At 44.9% G+C, this 16,416-nt stretch overlaps 1 protein-coding gene across 1 annotated transcript in view; it reads left to right on the top strand.

Moving 5' to 3' along the window:
* Positions 1-958: 958 nt before the first annotated feature.
* ccser2a (coiled-coil serine-rich protein 2a) overlaps positions 959-16,416 on the top strand; it is a 52,439-nt gene continuing 36,981 nt past the window's right edge. The window contains 3 exon segments of the mRNA XM_079280598.1: positions 959-1,010; positions 11,171-12,645; positions 12,738-12,949. Of these exon segments, the coding sequence (XP_079136724.1) occupies positions 11,214-12,645; positions 12,738-12,949 (1,644 nt within the window). The 5' untranslated portion in view covers positions 959-1,010; positions 11,171-11,213.

Genomic DNA, 16,416 nt, shown 5'->3' with positions numbered 1-16,416 from the left:
TGTATAAATAAATAACTCCACAATCAACAGTTGTTGAGTGATGACTTGAATGCATCAATAATCATGAATCATAATCCAATGATTTTAAACTTGTGCTTTAAGTAGTCGATATAGTAATGCTACTACATAACATTTTAAATGCAGGATATAACTTGTACTTGTATCAAAGTATTTCTGCACTGTGGGCTTGATATTTATTTTCTCAAGTAAATAAAAGACGAGTACTTCTTACAGCACTGTGATCATTACTGTGGTGTAGTATCCGTGCACGCGGTCTCTTATTATAGTCTGACGTCACATCGACGGCTAGCCGGAAGGCTGTCGTCTACAAGCTTCATTTGCATATATGGTGAATGCAGCTTTTCGACACACGCCGACTCAATTAACTAACCGGAAAAAAAACGGTAGACATGTAGACAACTTCCCCAAAAATAGTACACAGATGTAGACAAACAAACAAGTACTTTGGGCTTAGCACTGATTGTCACCCTTTGAGACCCAGGTGGTGTCTGTGAACGCTCCGCCCAGCTGGGAGCGAGAGGACGGTGTCAGATAAAGTGCTTTGGGAAGTCATTCTGCACCGTGTGCTCGTCTGCTGTGTTCGCTTCATCTTCAAGACTTGGGACTATGTTTTTGCATGAGGATTTCACCGCATTTACACGTCCGTTTACTCCTTCCCCCTCGCTTTGCGGGTAGTGCGCGCGGTACCATCAGTAACGGCTCAGTGATACAGTAGCTTCGGGCTATTTTTGACCTTAAAGTGGAAGTACTTTATGGAAATGCCAGGAATTCCCACCATGTTGTGTCTTTGTTTTCCCAGTTAGCTCGTCTTAAGTGTACAGGACTCCACATAGTTACAAAGCAGACTTTATATGAAGCTTTTCATTGGACGTTGCTATCTTTCACTACTTCAATGAACCATGAGGTTCAGAGACAACATGTCATTCACAAGAGAACAATCGGACTGTTTGCTGACCCATCGTTGAGGCTGTAAACATGCTTTAATTCAGGTAAGTGCAATCATGTTGCGCATGTATCCGGTCACATATGCCTTGTTATGATTGTGAAATTATGGGAAGACAATTAAATTTACTGTGTAGGAAATGTTTACTGACTTTATATATATATTGTACGAATAAACCTTCCGCCATAACATGCCCTGGAATAAGTTACTGTACCCTGAATGACAATGACCGGGCTTTTATGTATTGAGCATATTCAAAAGTTGCATGTTATATAACAACATACAGCAGCAGTTGTGCACACTGCTACCATAATGTAGAATGCATTGGAAGATTAATGGAGTGTTTCTGCAGTCTTTCACCATGTCAGACACAGTCTGTCTGCATGTCTCTGTAGTTAAAGACTTGAGGGGAACTCAAACTTGTCTGAGAGACACCATTGAGATGGTTGCTCCTTGTGCACATGTCAGGATTAAAGGGTAACTCAAGATGCAAGCGTTCACTCTCCACTCAGACAGGAGTTCAAATTTAACCAGGGTTTTTATACCACGCAGCAGTGCAGCCTCACATATTCATATTTTTATACCACAACTGAAGTTGCTGTCAGTCAAGTCTCATAACTATATGTGTGTGTGTGTGTGTGTGTGTGTGTGTGTGTGTGTGTGTGTGTGTGTGTGTGTGTGTGTGTGTGTGTGTGTGTGTGTGTGTGTGTGTACCGTTTTAGGCTGTGATCTATTACAGCCCAGACGGTGCAAAGCGCCATGGCATCAACGTGCCGGCACAAATTAGGATAAGGCATGACTGATAGCCCTTAGTGTAAGTGAGATGGACATCCCTGGTGTTTTGGGTAGGGGGGGGTGTGTGTTAAAACACACACACGCATACACGCAGAATCCATGTGTGTGTTCCTCAGGCACCTGTTGGCGTATAGGTCCTGTAGCGCCACCTTGGCTGAGGGTGTGTTTACAATCTGATTTCCCCCCCAACAACAGCTGAATGTCTCCACTATGTGGACCCCCCCCCCCCAAATTGCAGTTCAATATGTGAGGGTTTTTCCCATGACTGTGTCTGTTGTCTGCCTGATTTCCTCTGTGCCCTAACCCTACTGACTAGTGTGAAGATACACTTCATGCCCATTACCCTGTGCATAGTACTCATTCCTGACACACTGTAATATGACTTTGAGGGCCAACAGATAAGATGTCAAAGTGTGTGTTTGCATGATGCTAAACTTGGTGACTTACAACACAGAAAAGTGTGGAGTAATTTGTCTGGCAATGCCAGAAATGACAGACTCGGGGAGTGTAGATCAAGGTAGGTGATACACAACCTTTTTCAAACTGTCAGACATGAACTTTCTGCATCCTTTACACTCTCGGTGTTGTATTTACTGCGAGTTGTGGTTTCTTTCTTCGCTCATTTATTGTAAGATGAGGGATCTAGCTGAGATTTGGCCACTCAAGTTAATGCAGTGTGCTTCTAGTTTTGTGGTGTACTTGATTTTTACTTTGACTTTCCTCTGATCCTCCTTGCCCGCTGCTCTGTATGTGGCCTATCATTGGAGCTATACTTAGCCACGCTTATCAGTCGGCCTCGGTAAGACCACAGATGTTTAAGGGCTTGGAATAGCTCAATGTGTAGCAGCGTGTAGACATCGGGTCTCAGATGCACTGACGGTGTCAAAAATAATTGACAGGAGCTTGGGGGCAGAAAAGTCCCTCAAAGATCAGGAAATGCCATTTGAATAAAAAAAAAAAAAAAGACTTCTCTGTACATTTACAATCTCCTTAGTTGCATTGTGATAACGGCACATTGGTTAACTGCTCTATTATATCCGTTTGCAGCCCTATTACAGTAGATGGAGTCCCTCAGTTCTCTTCCTCCAAATAGTGTGTTTACACAGGCGTCGTGGTGAACACAATGCAGGTAGGTGGCAGCAGGTGTGTGTCGTTATTGGCTCGATGACGACATGTATTGTTCAGACACAATGAGCAGTTGCTAAAAACAATCTGGCTCTACCTAGACATGTCGTAAACACTGAAATACAACACTTTCTGGGGCTCATTCATGAAATTTCTGTCGGGGGGTGGGGGGATTTAGCCATGTCCTTATAGTGACCTACTGTCATGTTCTATTTTCATAATAATAATGTGCATCATTGTAAGCTTCTATATACCCCCGGTGCACCCACACAGGTGTATTTACCTGGCCTGATTACACCTTGTGTGTGGGCGTTTATGCTGACTGTGCATTGTTGACGTTGTCCAACTTCCGCCTCCGCCTAATAATATAGCTTTAAATGAGCGTGCATGGCCTTCAAGTAGGAACTAATCAGATAAAAAATGACATTTTGTATGTACATTTATCAGATAAATTTAAGCACATAAGTCACATTCATTTCCTGTCATTGTCGGCGTTATTTTTCAATTGACGGTACTTCATAAGAACTGTTTCATGTACTGAGTGCCGATTCTGAAGCATGGTATTTTCAGCACGTGTTCCCACGTGACCGATAAAAGAAGTATGTGCTCAACACCTTTACGTCTCATTCAATCATCCTTTAAGGCTTTGAGTCATGTGACATATAGAGTCTTTATGTGCTTGGGATAAAGCCGTTGGTGTGTGGGAGACAGAGAGGGTAAAAGTTAACTTTTACTTGCACAGACGTGCCGTTTATATTCAAATACTGTGTTTGCATGGCGGGCTCAAACTGCAGCATTTGTCGTCACCGTGTAATGGACTTCACTGCGCACAATAGCCTTTCTGTGCTCAAAGCGATTCGCACAGCGGGGTTTATCTGGCCTCAACCGCCACCAATGAGTATTCAGCCAGTTTACCCCGGGGAGTAGAAAGGTTGCTCTATTGTATCAGACGCCCTTTTAGATAGGTTCCCTTCCAGTTTCATCAGTTGACTTTATAGCTCTAATCCCTGTGAGAAACGGGACACAAAGGTATGGCGTTTGATGGATGTTAACCCCGAACTGTGGCCTTATTTGATACGATGAGGCCTTGTTCTCCCCCGGCCTTCATGTGAGACTGTTTGCTAGTTGCTGCAGAAGCATGCGCTGCTGAAGAGGATATTTGGAGATGGGGTGAACAGGAAGGAGGCGCAGGAAAAGAGGGAAGTTGGGCAGAGAGGAAGTAGCAGTGCATTGTCCATTCACAGAGGATAAATCCACCGGGAACACCATCTATTTAACGCTTATAATTTAGGCTACGTTTCATATTCAGGGCCTTACCAAAGCCTCGTCTCTCACCTCTCATGACAGGCCTGTGGTTCGCAGTGTAGCAGATGTACTCGCATGTCGGTGTGAAGAAAAGCCGTTGATTCAGCAGAAGGTTATGTGATGTCATTGTTCTGGTATCAAAGAAAGCTTTGGGGGAATGCAGGAGGTTGCTGAACTGGCCGTAACTCTACGTGTGTGTGTGTGTTCATGAATCATGTGAGAAAACATGCTTCTAAAGGATTTATCCTTCACTTAAGGCGCTCTGGTGGCGGTGCATAATCTGATGCATGTGCCTTTTACTTTTTATGATCTAAAAGCATGAAACTTCAATTAAACGTGATATTGTGCTTCGTATAAATGTTGTCAAGTTCTCAGCATAGCTTTGAAGCAGACTATTTATTTAAATGTTATACCATGCTAACGGTATGTCTTACCAACAGATCATAGAATATGTTTTCACAGCAGCATGACTTACTCCCTAGTTGCTGCCAATACACATTTCAATAGATATTTTTCATAGATGATTTTGGCTTATCAGGGAATGTTTATCGCACACATCCGCTCGCCTGCACTGACGGGGTAACGCTCTTTGACGGTCACGTTACATGCACTCGATTCTTTGTTGACGAGATTAGTGCCGATGTTCCCCACGGGATATTTTGAGTCTAAACCGAGGCTGTACGCATAATTATAGAAAAAAAAAGATCTAATTTGCAATTTAATCAGACCAGATGTACATAAGAACTCATAAACCCAGCACGAGGCAATGGCTCGAAAAAGATAACAGTTAATGCCATCAGAAAAGCTGGCCTCGGGCTGCTGTCGGCCCGGCCTTCGGCTATCATCTACACAAACGACTGTAATGACCTCACTGACGGTGATTGACACCTGCGCTGTAGCCCTTGTTGGCCAATCGGAAGGTGAGAATTGAACGGAGCTGTCGAACGCCCTGCAGTCCTCTCAAAGTGAGGTTCAGGTGAAGGCCGAGGAGAGAACAGATACTCTCCCGTCTGTCCGTTCAGGGCGAGCATTTCTAAAGTGACCGATGAAGCAGAGAGAGAGGAGTCGTGTGAGGAGAGAGGTGATTGGTGTGTGGACATCTGGGCGGCTCAAACGGGGAAGATAATTCGATTCTGCCAAGTTCTGCCATGACTTCTACTGCTCAGCATCACACCTCAGAGAGAGGGCAGGAGTGTTATTCTTATGGATGAGGACGGTTCATGTATGATACATTTTGGTTCAGACTTTCTCTGTCACTATCTTGGTTCTGTGCGTGCATCCTAAATGAATGCAGCACCACACAAAAATATCTCTCCTTCTCATGTAGTAGGAAAATTGCATTTTAAATTCAACAGCTGTCTTTGATTGAAGCGTGTTAATGGAAGCCGAATCTGAAGCAATTTAAAAGCTGAAGTGTTCCTTTGACTTTATTGCTGCTGGTGTGGGTTGCATCAGACTCCCTGCTGGGATTTATCAGGGCGTGTACCGACAAACGGGAAATATGGAGGAGCCGGCAGTGTTCGTATTGTTTTACGACTGGCACTCAGCGGAAAACGGTTGACTGACTGGAAACCAGTATGCTGTCGACCATGAAATGAGTCGGAGGAAATTGAACTCTCATTGAATCTTTGAGAACCACAACAAACTCCTCTTTGCTGGAGTGACTTTTCATGTGCGGCTGAGGGCCCAGGCAGGGTCTGTTTCCCTATATCATCCCCTCTGGTGAGCCTCAGGACATTACGGGGGCTGCAGCATGCACACTGAAAATTGCTACTTTGGCTTGTTGGTAAAAATGTCTTGAGCTGGGAGGATTAAGTGTCTTTAGTCTGTCGACTTTGTACCATATTGTGGATAGTTGATCAGCCTCTTTCCCTGCTGCAGATCTCATTTGTACTGGAAATGGGTCTCTGTAATGTGTTTCTTCTCTTCCTTTTTAGTGTATTTTCCCCCAAAACATGATTTTTCCATCACCCACTTGCAGCACACTGGGTGGGGCGCCTAAAAGATGCCCTATCAAATATTAAACGCACCCATAAAGGCTCTGTTCTCTCCATCACCACACACACATGCACACATGCAGGGAGAGAGCCAGGCAGCAGACAGATCGACCTCTGAAGAGTGTCTTCCTGCTGCTGTGCTCTTTCCTTTGGGTGCTACATTACTTTCAGTTGAGATGTTTCAGAGTGACGTGGCAGGGCGTAGCTCTGACTCCGGGATGAAGATGATCGGACTAGTCAACACAAGTTCACTGGGTCAAGGTAATCTTCTGTAATCTACTTCTCTGTGGTGCATTATGAGCAATCGTGTGTTACTTCCAACATGCAATGAGTACACACTAGTTGTTCATGTAGCACGTTGCCACACCTTCTCTGTCTTTCTCCACTTCTCTCTCCTCTCTCTCAACAACACTCTGTTGGTCTGTGCCATTTGATCTACCACAGTTAGCGTACAGCATTACCAAACCCTCTCTATACCGTCTCATTGGATTAGCATCACGTAGCATCCGTGCAGCCCAGACTATTGCTTTCACTCAATACACATTAGCCTCGCGTCAGTGTTGCTTTCATCCCCGTCTCATTCTATTAGCCTGCTCTAATGGCACTCTGTTAATCTCTTCAGGGGCAGAGCTGTGGCCCTGTACCGCTCAGACCAGATGACGGGCCCGTTTATTACTCCACCGGGACACTGGACTCCGTCAATATATGGAAATGAGGCTGCACTTTGGTTTAGATTCAGTAGGAGGTGAGGAAGTCATTTGGGCTTCATTTGATTGTCGGGTTATATTTTTAAAGCCTTCATCCATTCTCGGAGCAGAGACTTTGAATTAGATATCATCCGGTCTACATATTTTCTTTAAAAGAAATGGATCTGTACTGTTGGTTAAAACAAGCCTTTGGCTTTGTTGGGAGTCTCCACAGACGAGAACACGGCTCTTATAACCACAGTGGTTATGTGTGTGTCTGGGTGGTCCTTTATCTTGTGTAAGTGTGGAGTCAGCTGGATGACAAACGAGGCTCTTCAGACAGGGCTTATACAACATTTGATCCATATAATTTATTGGTTTGGCGCTATGTAAGACGGATTTACCACTAGATGGACAGAAAGATATAGAGAGAGAGATGGAGGTAGGGAGGAGTTGCAGCTGCCTTCAACATCGTACTATTTATGAAACCGTGCCACAAGAGTCTTCATCTCCTCTCGCTCACTCCAGGCATCCGTCCTGTGCTTCACGCCACGCGTGGCTGTCTTCATTGTGGAGGTGAATCACAGTCCATGATGGTTTGAATTGCTCAGATATAGTGACGTTAGTTTTATAGTTTGTTTGTTTTATTCAAAGGAGAAAGCGCTCTTCTTGGTAAGTCTGGCTGAAGCTACTTTTTGTTTGTATTTTCAGCCTCTGTAGTTACAAACACTACTGTTGTATTTAGGAAGCTATTCTGAACATTTAACTGTAATTTACCACTCTACACAGGAAATATCAGCTAGGAACAAGGACAACAAAGCTGGGCAAATATATACTGTATATATGTATTTGACACGAATGTATACTAGGGGTGTAGCAGTCAGTACACATAAGTCACGGTACGCTTCACACCCATGTTTATATACAGCTTTGATTTCAGTTTCTGATATTGTTTGTTTTCTTTTGAAATTGCTTTTTTTTATATATGGCATCCCTCACTCTGGATCCTTCTCTGGGGTTTCCACAGTCTCAATAAAGTCAAATAAAAATCCTCCCCTTCTCAATCTTTCAAAATTGAATGAAGGAGAGTTAAGAGGGAAAAGGTGGATGAAGCCTGACGTTCTGCTGTCAGAGACATTGTAGTTGGAGAGAACTGTGAGCGTTGGGAGATGGGGTCAGACAGCAGAATAGAGGGTTTACTGTGTGCAGTAGAGCACATCCATTCATGACCCAATAGATCGTAGCCCTCGGCCCGTCACATCCTATCTGCATCCATCCTGTTACTCTGGAAGAATGCATCTCTGTAGTGTGTGTGTGCAGTTCAAAAGTGAAAGCTTTGCCAGAGGAGTAATAAACGTCCGTATTCTTGCACAATCCAATTTTTCAGCCTTTCCTGCGTCTCTGCCAGGTGCGTTCTGTCTGGCTGTCCTCTGAGTCGGAAATGAAGTAAGGCCAAATGGCCTCACTGGCAGACAGACGGGAACCATCCCATTCCCCGTCTGCAGAGAGTAAGAAAAGATGTCATCTCACCTCCCTGCTCATTTCACACACGGGGGATGACTGCTGAGATGCTAATATGTAGGTCTAGCAGGAGATCTCTCTGTGGGAGAAGCCTGAGGTCTTGTCTCACCGTCTCTTCACGTCTAACTCTATTTAACAGTATCTGTCTGCATCTCTGTGCATTCCATTGTGTGTATTGTTCGTCTCCCTTGACGGGGAGTGAAGCCGTACAAGCACCGCGTGATATTGGATGTTGATCTCGGCCCTTCATCACTTCTAGGAAACAGACGCAATCTATAAAACATTGAGGTCTTGGGGAATCGAGATAAAATTGCAATGAAGAATACAAATAAGAAAACAAAGGAACTTCATTGTTATATCTTTAGAAATCAATGTTGAATCGGGTTAAAATGAATCAACAGCACTTAGGCTTGTTCGACTGTTTCTCATTATAGTGTACATTTGTTTTTACTGGAACGTTATGTTTTCACGATATACAGAGGTATGATTACAACCCTTACTTCAGTCGGACTGCGTCTTCCTGGACTGTTGTCTTTACATTATTTATCTCTTCACACTGTTAAGATTTCATGTTTTGTTTCGTATGCAGTGCAGAGGCACAAAAGGCACATTCTTTGGTTGATAAGGGTTTAGTGCAAACCATTTTCAAGATGTTAGTGAAGCTCTGGTCTATTTATTTACAGTTCTATACCCTGGGGGGGAAGGGAGAGGGGGGGGGGGGGGAGGGGCTGGCCTTCAGATATGAGCGTTTGACAGATGGCCTGCACGGTTTACTGCCTCTGAATGTGTGTCAGTCATTAGAACGCTGTTGTTTATGTGTGGTCCTCTGGAGCTGACCTGTGTCTTTGTCCCAGTATAAGGGATCAGCGCAGAGTAATCAGCACCGAGTAATCAGCACCGAGTAATAGAACCAAGATACTTTCAAGACACATTTACTGATTTTAAAATCATTTCTTAAAAGTGTTTACTTAGTGCTTGCACTGATGAATGTACATAGTACTTTTTACAACAAAACTTATATATGACAAGAATTGAAGCTGTGGACTTCTTTATGGTGACTTGCACTGCAGACGGCCGTATGATGAGTGACATGACCCAGATGAATAAACGTTTGCCACGTTAGCAGTGTGTGGATCTGCCACGCTGGACGTGAATGAAAGTTGAGAGGTTGTGGGTTCGTTCACAGTAGCAAAAAAAAACCCCAATCGAATTGCTTCCCATTATACACACATAGACGCATACAATCATCTCCCCCCCGCCCCCCCCCCCCCCCCCCCCCCGGGGCAGAGAGGCTTTGGTTGCCCTGCCTGCACATGCTGACCTGATTTTGTGTGTAACTGTGTGTTTTTAGTGCTCGTGCCCATGTGTGTCTATGCAGCGGATTAGGATGGTGGCATAGCCAGACTTCTATGGCAGTGGCGAGTGTGTCTCTTTTGATTGTAGACACGTGTGTCTGCGCATGGGAATGTGGGGCAGCGTGGAGGTTTTTTTCCCCCGATTAGAAGACCCACATTGTAACACAACACCCCTCCCCCACCCCTCCCCAAATTGAAGTATCTGCCTTTTGCGTCTTTGTGCCAGTTTGTCAAGGGATTCACTCACATGTGAGAAATTGCTTGATCTACTGTGGACGAGCAACACAGCAGGCATTTCTTAAAAGTTAATTGGTGAGTATGAACAAAGTTTGATGCAACACTCATTTATTTTCTACCGGGGTGAAAAAGTCGACAGGCACCTTTTTAGAAACTGCTTTGCTCCCTCATGCAGATGGATCACTTTCTACGAACCGCACCAGCCATCTGGATCTCACTAACTTTCGTATTCATAATCTTCCAGCACTAGCCAGATGGATGTAACACGCAGGTGGACCACAAACACATGTACACTTGTCACATGGCTGATTCGGAATTTAATGATTTTAACAGGAAGCGGCCCTGTGTTCTCCCACTATTGGCTTTACATGCTGTACGTCCTGCATTCACTATTCATAGTGCTGACCAGCTTCCCAGCGCTGGTTTTTCTCCTTGTCCTCCAGGCCTAGTCTGTTTGCCCGTTGTTTAGTTGGCCAGGCGTGTTTGCACCATATCCTGCAAAAAACCTGCGCCAGCTACAGGTCATGTCACGTGTAAAACTCTAGGCGATTTTATGTAACAATTACATTATTTCAAATGAATCGCAACAAGCACACTCTTCAGTTTCCTGCACTGGATTTAGTTTCATACGGTTTTGCCGTCTACTTTGAAAATAGTCAAGTACTTAGGACATTGTTTAAGGAAGAGACATCAGATTCATCATGTGTGATTTAAAATTTGTGGCCGTATACCAGTTGCATGAGATTGAATTGGCCATTGTGTCTCTCACATTACCATGTGGAAGCGTCATGCCAGACTTTCCGGGACAGTCTCAAGTCACCCTGTAAGATTGCCAGATTAATCCCTAATGCTCCTCACAGTCAGCGATCTTTGAAAAGGAGAGAGACATGCATCCACTGCAGGAGGTGGACAGGACGGGCCGTGGTATTATTACTGCTTATCTTCACAGATGCATTACAGATCAGGGCATACATTCACGAGTGTGTGTCTCATTGCGTTTGCTAATGTGTGTTTCAAACTACATTTGAGTTTCTTCTTTCACTCAACCTGTCATAGTAGTGTTTTTTTGTCAACAGGACTATGTTAACCAATTAAAGTAAGATATAAAGATGCTTGTCAGTGTGTCCCAAGTCAAATCATGGACACTTGAATCTAATCTCTGTCTTTTTTCTATTCTTTCCCCAGTTGAGTGTGATTTCATGTTCCTCCATGCCTTCGTTGGCATCTAATGGAAGAAAAAGCACCCACCAAGTCTGCCATGGTATCTAGACTGCCTAAGTTCGGTGGACGCTCCTCAGCTGGTGGCGCTAGCCCTTTGTCCAATGGTTCCACACAGCCAACCACCCCTACCCAGGATGGTAAAACCACTCCCCCGGCAACACGCCCAAATGGTGTAATCCGTACCTCTCCTTTTTCACTGAAATGGAAGAGAGATGAGGGGACGAGCCCCACCTCCCCAGCCAACCCCGGAGATGGAGTTGAAGACGAGGCTCAGACACAGCTTCCCTCATTGGCAAAGGAGGTAAAGAACGGCTCTCCGGCGACACCCAAGATGCGGAGGTCAGGTGCTTTGATGTTGGCCATCTCCAGTCCCAAAGCCATCCCTAAGCAATCCTTGAAGATGAGTCCCAAAGTAAGGACCAAGCTAGGCCAAAGCCCACTGAACGGCAGTCCTAAAATAGGCCATTATGGCTCCAGCGTTCCTGCTCGAGCAGGGTCGGAGTCCCGCCTTGCGCGACCAAGGTTTGACTCCAGCGCTCCCCGAAGTAGCTCTCAAGACGGCCTGTCCCAGTCCAGTGACAGCCTGAAGACCTTGGCCCAGGACAACATGGTGCGGTCGAACAGCTTCACTCACTTTAAGCAGATTTCCTCGCCCAGCAGCCAGCCCATGATACGGTCCTTCTCCTTTAACCGGGCTGTGGAGCTAGCCAAGCCTCTGGCAAACACTCAGCTCCGGCCTCCTCGGAGTAGTTACCTCAAACCCCCTCAGCTCAGCAATGGTAGGGTGAGTTTAGGACTCGGAGGCCTGCATGGCAGCCTTGGAGGTTCAGGAGGTCTTGGTGGAGGACTTCAGTACAGTAGACCTCCTTCAGCTGCCTCCTCTCTGCCCACCCTCTCGATCCCCCCAGCACCCAACACTCCCAGCGCTTTGAGGAAGCCACTGCTCCCCAGTTGTGTCCTGACCAAATCACTGGGCGGCAGTGGGGGGGCTTTGGGTTTCAGGCTGGCTCGGTCTGGACTGCAAAATAATCTTTTTCCAGGAAGGGTCAAGGGGGATATCAGACCTTCAGCTGCCCCTGAATGTGCAGGGCTATTAGCGATAGTAATAGACATTGAGCGGACTGGTGAGGCTGACAAAGCAGACTCCCAGAGTGACAGTGATGGAAGCTCTGGAGCAGGAAAAGGAGGAGAAAGTGGTGGCCTTAGGAAGAGCTCTGGCCAGACAGCAGGCGAGACTCTGGAGGACATGTCCTTATCTTCGGCCTCATCTCTAGACCGAGGCGACACCAGTGAAGAGTTTCTCGATGACTTTGACTCTGTGAGCGACGTGTTCAGTGATGTGGACCTGCCTGACAACAGAAAAACTGGCAGCACTACTCAAACCCGCTTGCACAGCTTTCTCAATGAGACCCTTGACTGGGACTCTATGGATCTGGCAGGTAAAAAGAAAATATTTAAAAGGAAATTCTAGTCAAAATGTGTGTTACATTTGTGTCAGTTGTTCAGGACAGCTGTTGTATGTCTTCTGCAGGGCATGAAGAAGAAAGCCCGATGCAGGACTCCCAGGGACCACTGGTGTTGTCTTCAGAGCAGAGTGATGTCCTTCAGGCTTCGTCTGTGGAGCTGTCTCCCTCCAACAGCTCTGGTGGAACCTACATGTGGGATGAAGATGGTCTTGAGCCCATCGGGGGGCCTGGGACACATCCATGTGACAGCTTTGATGATTCAGAGCTCAACAGCATGGTGAGGCCTATATTCCAACTTTCATTGAATTGTGACATAAATGTGTACAAAAAAAGCATAACCTTTGTTAATTTGGCCGTCCTAATATCCGGTCTTTCTTGAAACCATTTTGCCACTGGTTCCACTTCTTGCTACTGCCTTGACTAATCAAGGTGAGGTGTTGAAATCAACTATATCTCAATTGTTATTATTAACCTGATAAGAAAGTGAGCACTCTTGTTGTAACGTCTGCCAACAAGCTCCCCGTGCTCTCCACTCTTTCTTGCTTAATGCCAACTGGCAGATTGCTCTGTAGCATATTTCACCAAGGAAGAGGGATGGAGAGCATCCAAAACCGTTTAGCGAAGATAAGGTTACAAAAGGTAAAAACTTAAGAAATTGATTGCTAGTTGGCAAAGACTGGCCTGGAGTTGACAGAAATGTGACAAGTATGACACCCTAACAGTGGTCTGATACATATTATAAAAAACTCCTTTCTGGTGTCAACCAAAAGTCACTCTCTCCCTTCAACTTGTGACATCACATCACCTTAATCCTGGCTTCTCTCCGTTGGCTCCCTGTTCTTTTTAGGATTGATGTGAAGATATTACTGATCACTTTTAAAGCACTTCCGGGTCTGGCCCCTAAGCTACAAAGCAAGAAATGTTGACCCGATACGAGCCAGCTCGCAAACCTTGGATCCTTCTGGCTTTTCCAAAGTCGAGGCTTAAAACTAAAGGGCCGTGCATTTTGCCATCAGGGTCCATTTGCTGTGGAATGACCAGCCTGGGGGAGATGAGGCTTGCAGAATCAGTAATCTCTTCTAAATCACTTAAAACCCATTTTTATAGACTTGATTTATGGGATGTCTTTTTATCATCAGTTTTTTATCATCTATTTATTTTTATTTTTTTTGGCTTTCCACAATTCCTCCTTCCTTCTATAATTGGGGATTAAACTGGCAGAACAAAGACTGAAAAGGAAAGCAAAACTGTCTAGAGGTTTCTGCCGACTCTCGCTGCCGGTTTCATGCCAAGGCCTCTCGCTCTCTCGCTGAGAGGAACGCTGACCTGGCCCCCAACTGCATGTTAATAGCATCGCTGGCCTTCCCTTTGGCGCTCTGTATTCCTGTACCACGGCACCTCATCTCAGGAATGCGTAAAGAGCTTGACATGAGCAGGATTATACATGATATAATAAGCTTTGTGTTTACTGAAAAGGAGGAGAGAGCCGTGTGTGTGTGTGTGTGTGTGTGTTGTGTAGCAGATTAGTTGAACCGTCATCATGGGGTAGACTTGTTTTGATGTTTTGAAAAGGCAAAGTGTGATAGACATTCCGTAATAGCAGACTGGAGACAACAGCTCAGACCATAGCTTGTGTATTTCCCCATCATGTGCTCCACCTAAATCTTCATACTTCACTGTACATTGACACAATATTCTAGATAACACTCCTCAAATCTTTACAGGATTACACAAATGGAGGATAATTAAATACAGATTAGGGAATTTGAATCAGTCCTAAAAGAAGCGTCAGTTCAAAAGTACACGATACTCTTCACACGACTCGACTGCAGGTCAACACCACATTAGGCTTATTGTACATGATAATATCGTGTCGTTTTGTTATTGAAATAATTGTGCAAAGAGAGGTTGATTGGAGAGATGTAGAGCCCAAATCCAATGCTGTTTTACTCTCCCAGAATGAAACAGCCACAGGGCTACTAGTGTGTTTGACCAGAGGATGCGTGTCTCCTGCCAGTGTAACCGGAGACTGTTGTTGTATCAGTAGCTGCCATCATTCACGCCCCGAGGCCAATGCGACGACATCCAACAAATATGTGGAGAAACGAATGACTGCAATGTTGCAGCTTGTGTGAAACCTTTCTAAACAAAAGGTGAAATGACCTTTTATTAGCTTTGCTGAACACATGCAGCGTGGATAGTAACGTCTTTAAGTGTTGTACTGACCTCTGGTCCGAGAAGAAGGGAATAGTGTTTGATGAGTGAGCGGGAGCTAAAGAGGAAAAAGAGTGAAGAGGAAAAGAGTAGAACCTGAAAGAGAGGGAGAGATTTACTGTAGTGACTGATTGCTGATCAGCTCTAAAGGGAGCGCGGGGCCTTTGATATATTTCACTGAGGTATTTGATTAGAGTAAATGAGCCCACTTACTGTAATTAAATGCACTAAGCTCTCTGTCCCACCCCATTTACTCCTATTCTTTTCATCCGTTAGTGTTACTCAGTCCTACCTTGTTCACTGAGTAAATATTCCTGAGTAATGAGCAGAAGAAAAGCATGAATAAACCCTCTTAAGAAAGACTGGAACTGCTGTTTGTAGCATTTGTGTAATGAAATCCCCCCCCCTGTGTTTGTTTGTTTGTTGGTATGAGAGAACGAATTAGACATTCGGCTCCTAGCAGGTTTAGTTTGCTGTGCTGCAGTGGCGCGCTCGGTCCACTTGGAGGCGCTGTGCATCCTTAAGACGACCCGACGTGCGTGTGCGTGCTCGTGTTCCTGGTTTGTGTGTCCCAGTATTTTTCTGGCTATATATGGCTCTATCTGCATTCTTATGCCTCTGTGCAGAATATAGGAGTGGGCTACCTGAGCTGATAATAACATTCCCATGATGCACCGTGCAGCTCGGTACTGTTCCGGCTTTAAAAACACTGGCGTTGTGAAACACAGGGCCACTTCTCAGTGACTGCTGATGTTTCCCAGGCCTCAGCGCAATTTTATAATGCGGTGCAACAGCATCAGAAGACCCGGGCACAATTTATATTTAAATGGTTGAATTATTTTGAAGTATTCACACAATCATAGATGCATAGGGTATGGAGGAGGAATAGCTTTCTGGTATTTACATAGGGGTGGACACAATAATAGCAACACCTGTGCAGTGAACGGCAATAGCTCTGCAATACATACAACCTCTGTGAAGCCTATGATATTCCTGATATATGATATATGAAACTGTCTGAAGGTTGTTTTGCTGTTGGACGGCTTTATACAGCTAAGCCGTTGTCTCCCCTCTGTATTTGCCTCTCAATTCAAGGCGTTTGCAAATATTAAGATGTAAGTTTTAAATACGACATAACTAGAATCAACACGTCTACCAGATCTCCATCAACCGCATCAACACATTAGCAGTCTCAAACGTTGCATGCATTGCAGGCTTATTATATTGTATTGCTCTACATCACCGTCACCAGCTTTCATCTTTACATGACCTCAAACTGTATGTATGGTCACACTTAAACAGATAAGTAACTTTGAGAAGTAGTCAAACTTTTGCTGTAAAGTTTCTGCAATTAGAAGCAATACATTTCCCTCTGAGTATCCCTCCACGCAGCATGAAACATTGCATGGAAACCGCCTGAACGTTTCCCTTTTACCTTTTATAACTCTGTCGGTTTGCATCCCTTCTGCTCTTGGATAGCCTAATCCTCTAGTTCTCCCTTCGCTTCCTCAAAGCCACAGAGTTACCGCC

The sequence above is a fragment of the Melanostigma gelatinosum genome (genome assembly GCF_949748355.1).
Source record: "Melanostigma gelatinosum genome assembly, chromosome: 12".
Lineage (NCBI taxonomy): Eukaryota > Metazoa > Chordata > Actinopteri > Perciformes > Zoarcidae > Melanostigma > Melanostigma gelatinosum.
This window is presented reverse-complemented; position numbering and strand designations above follow the sequence as displayed.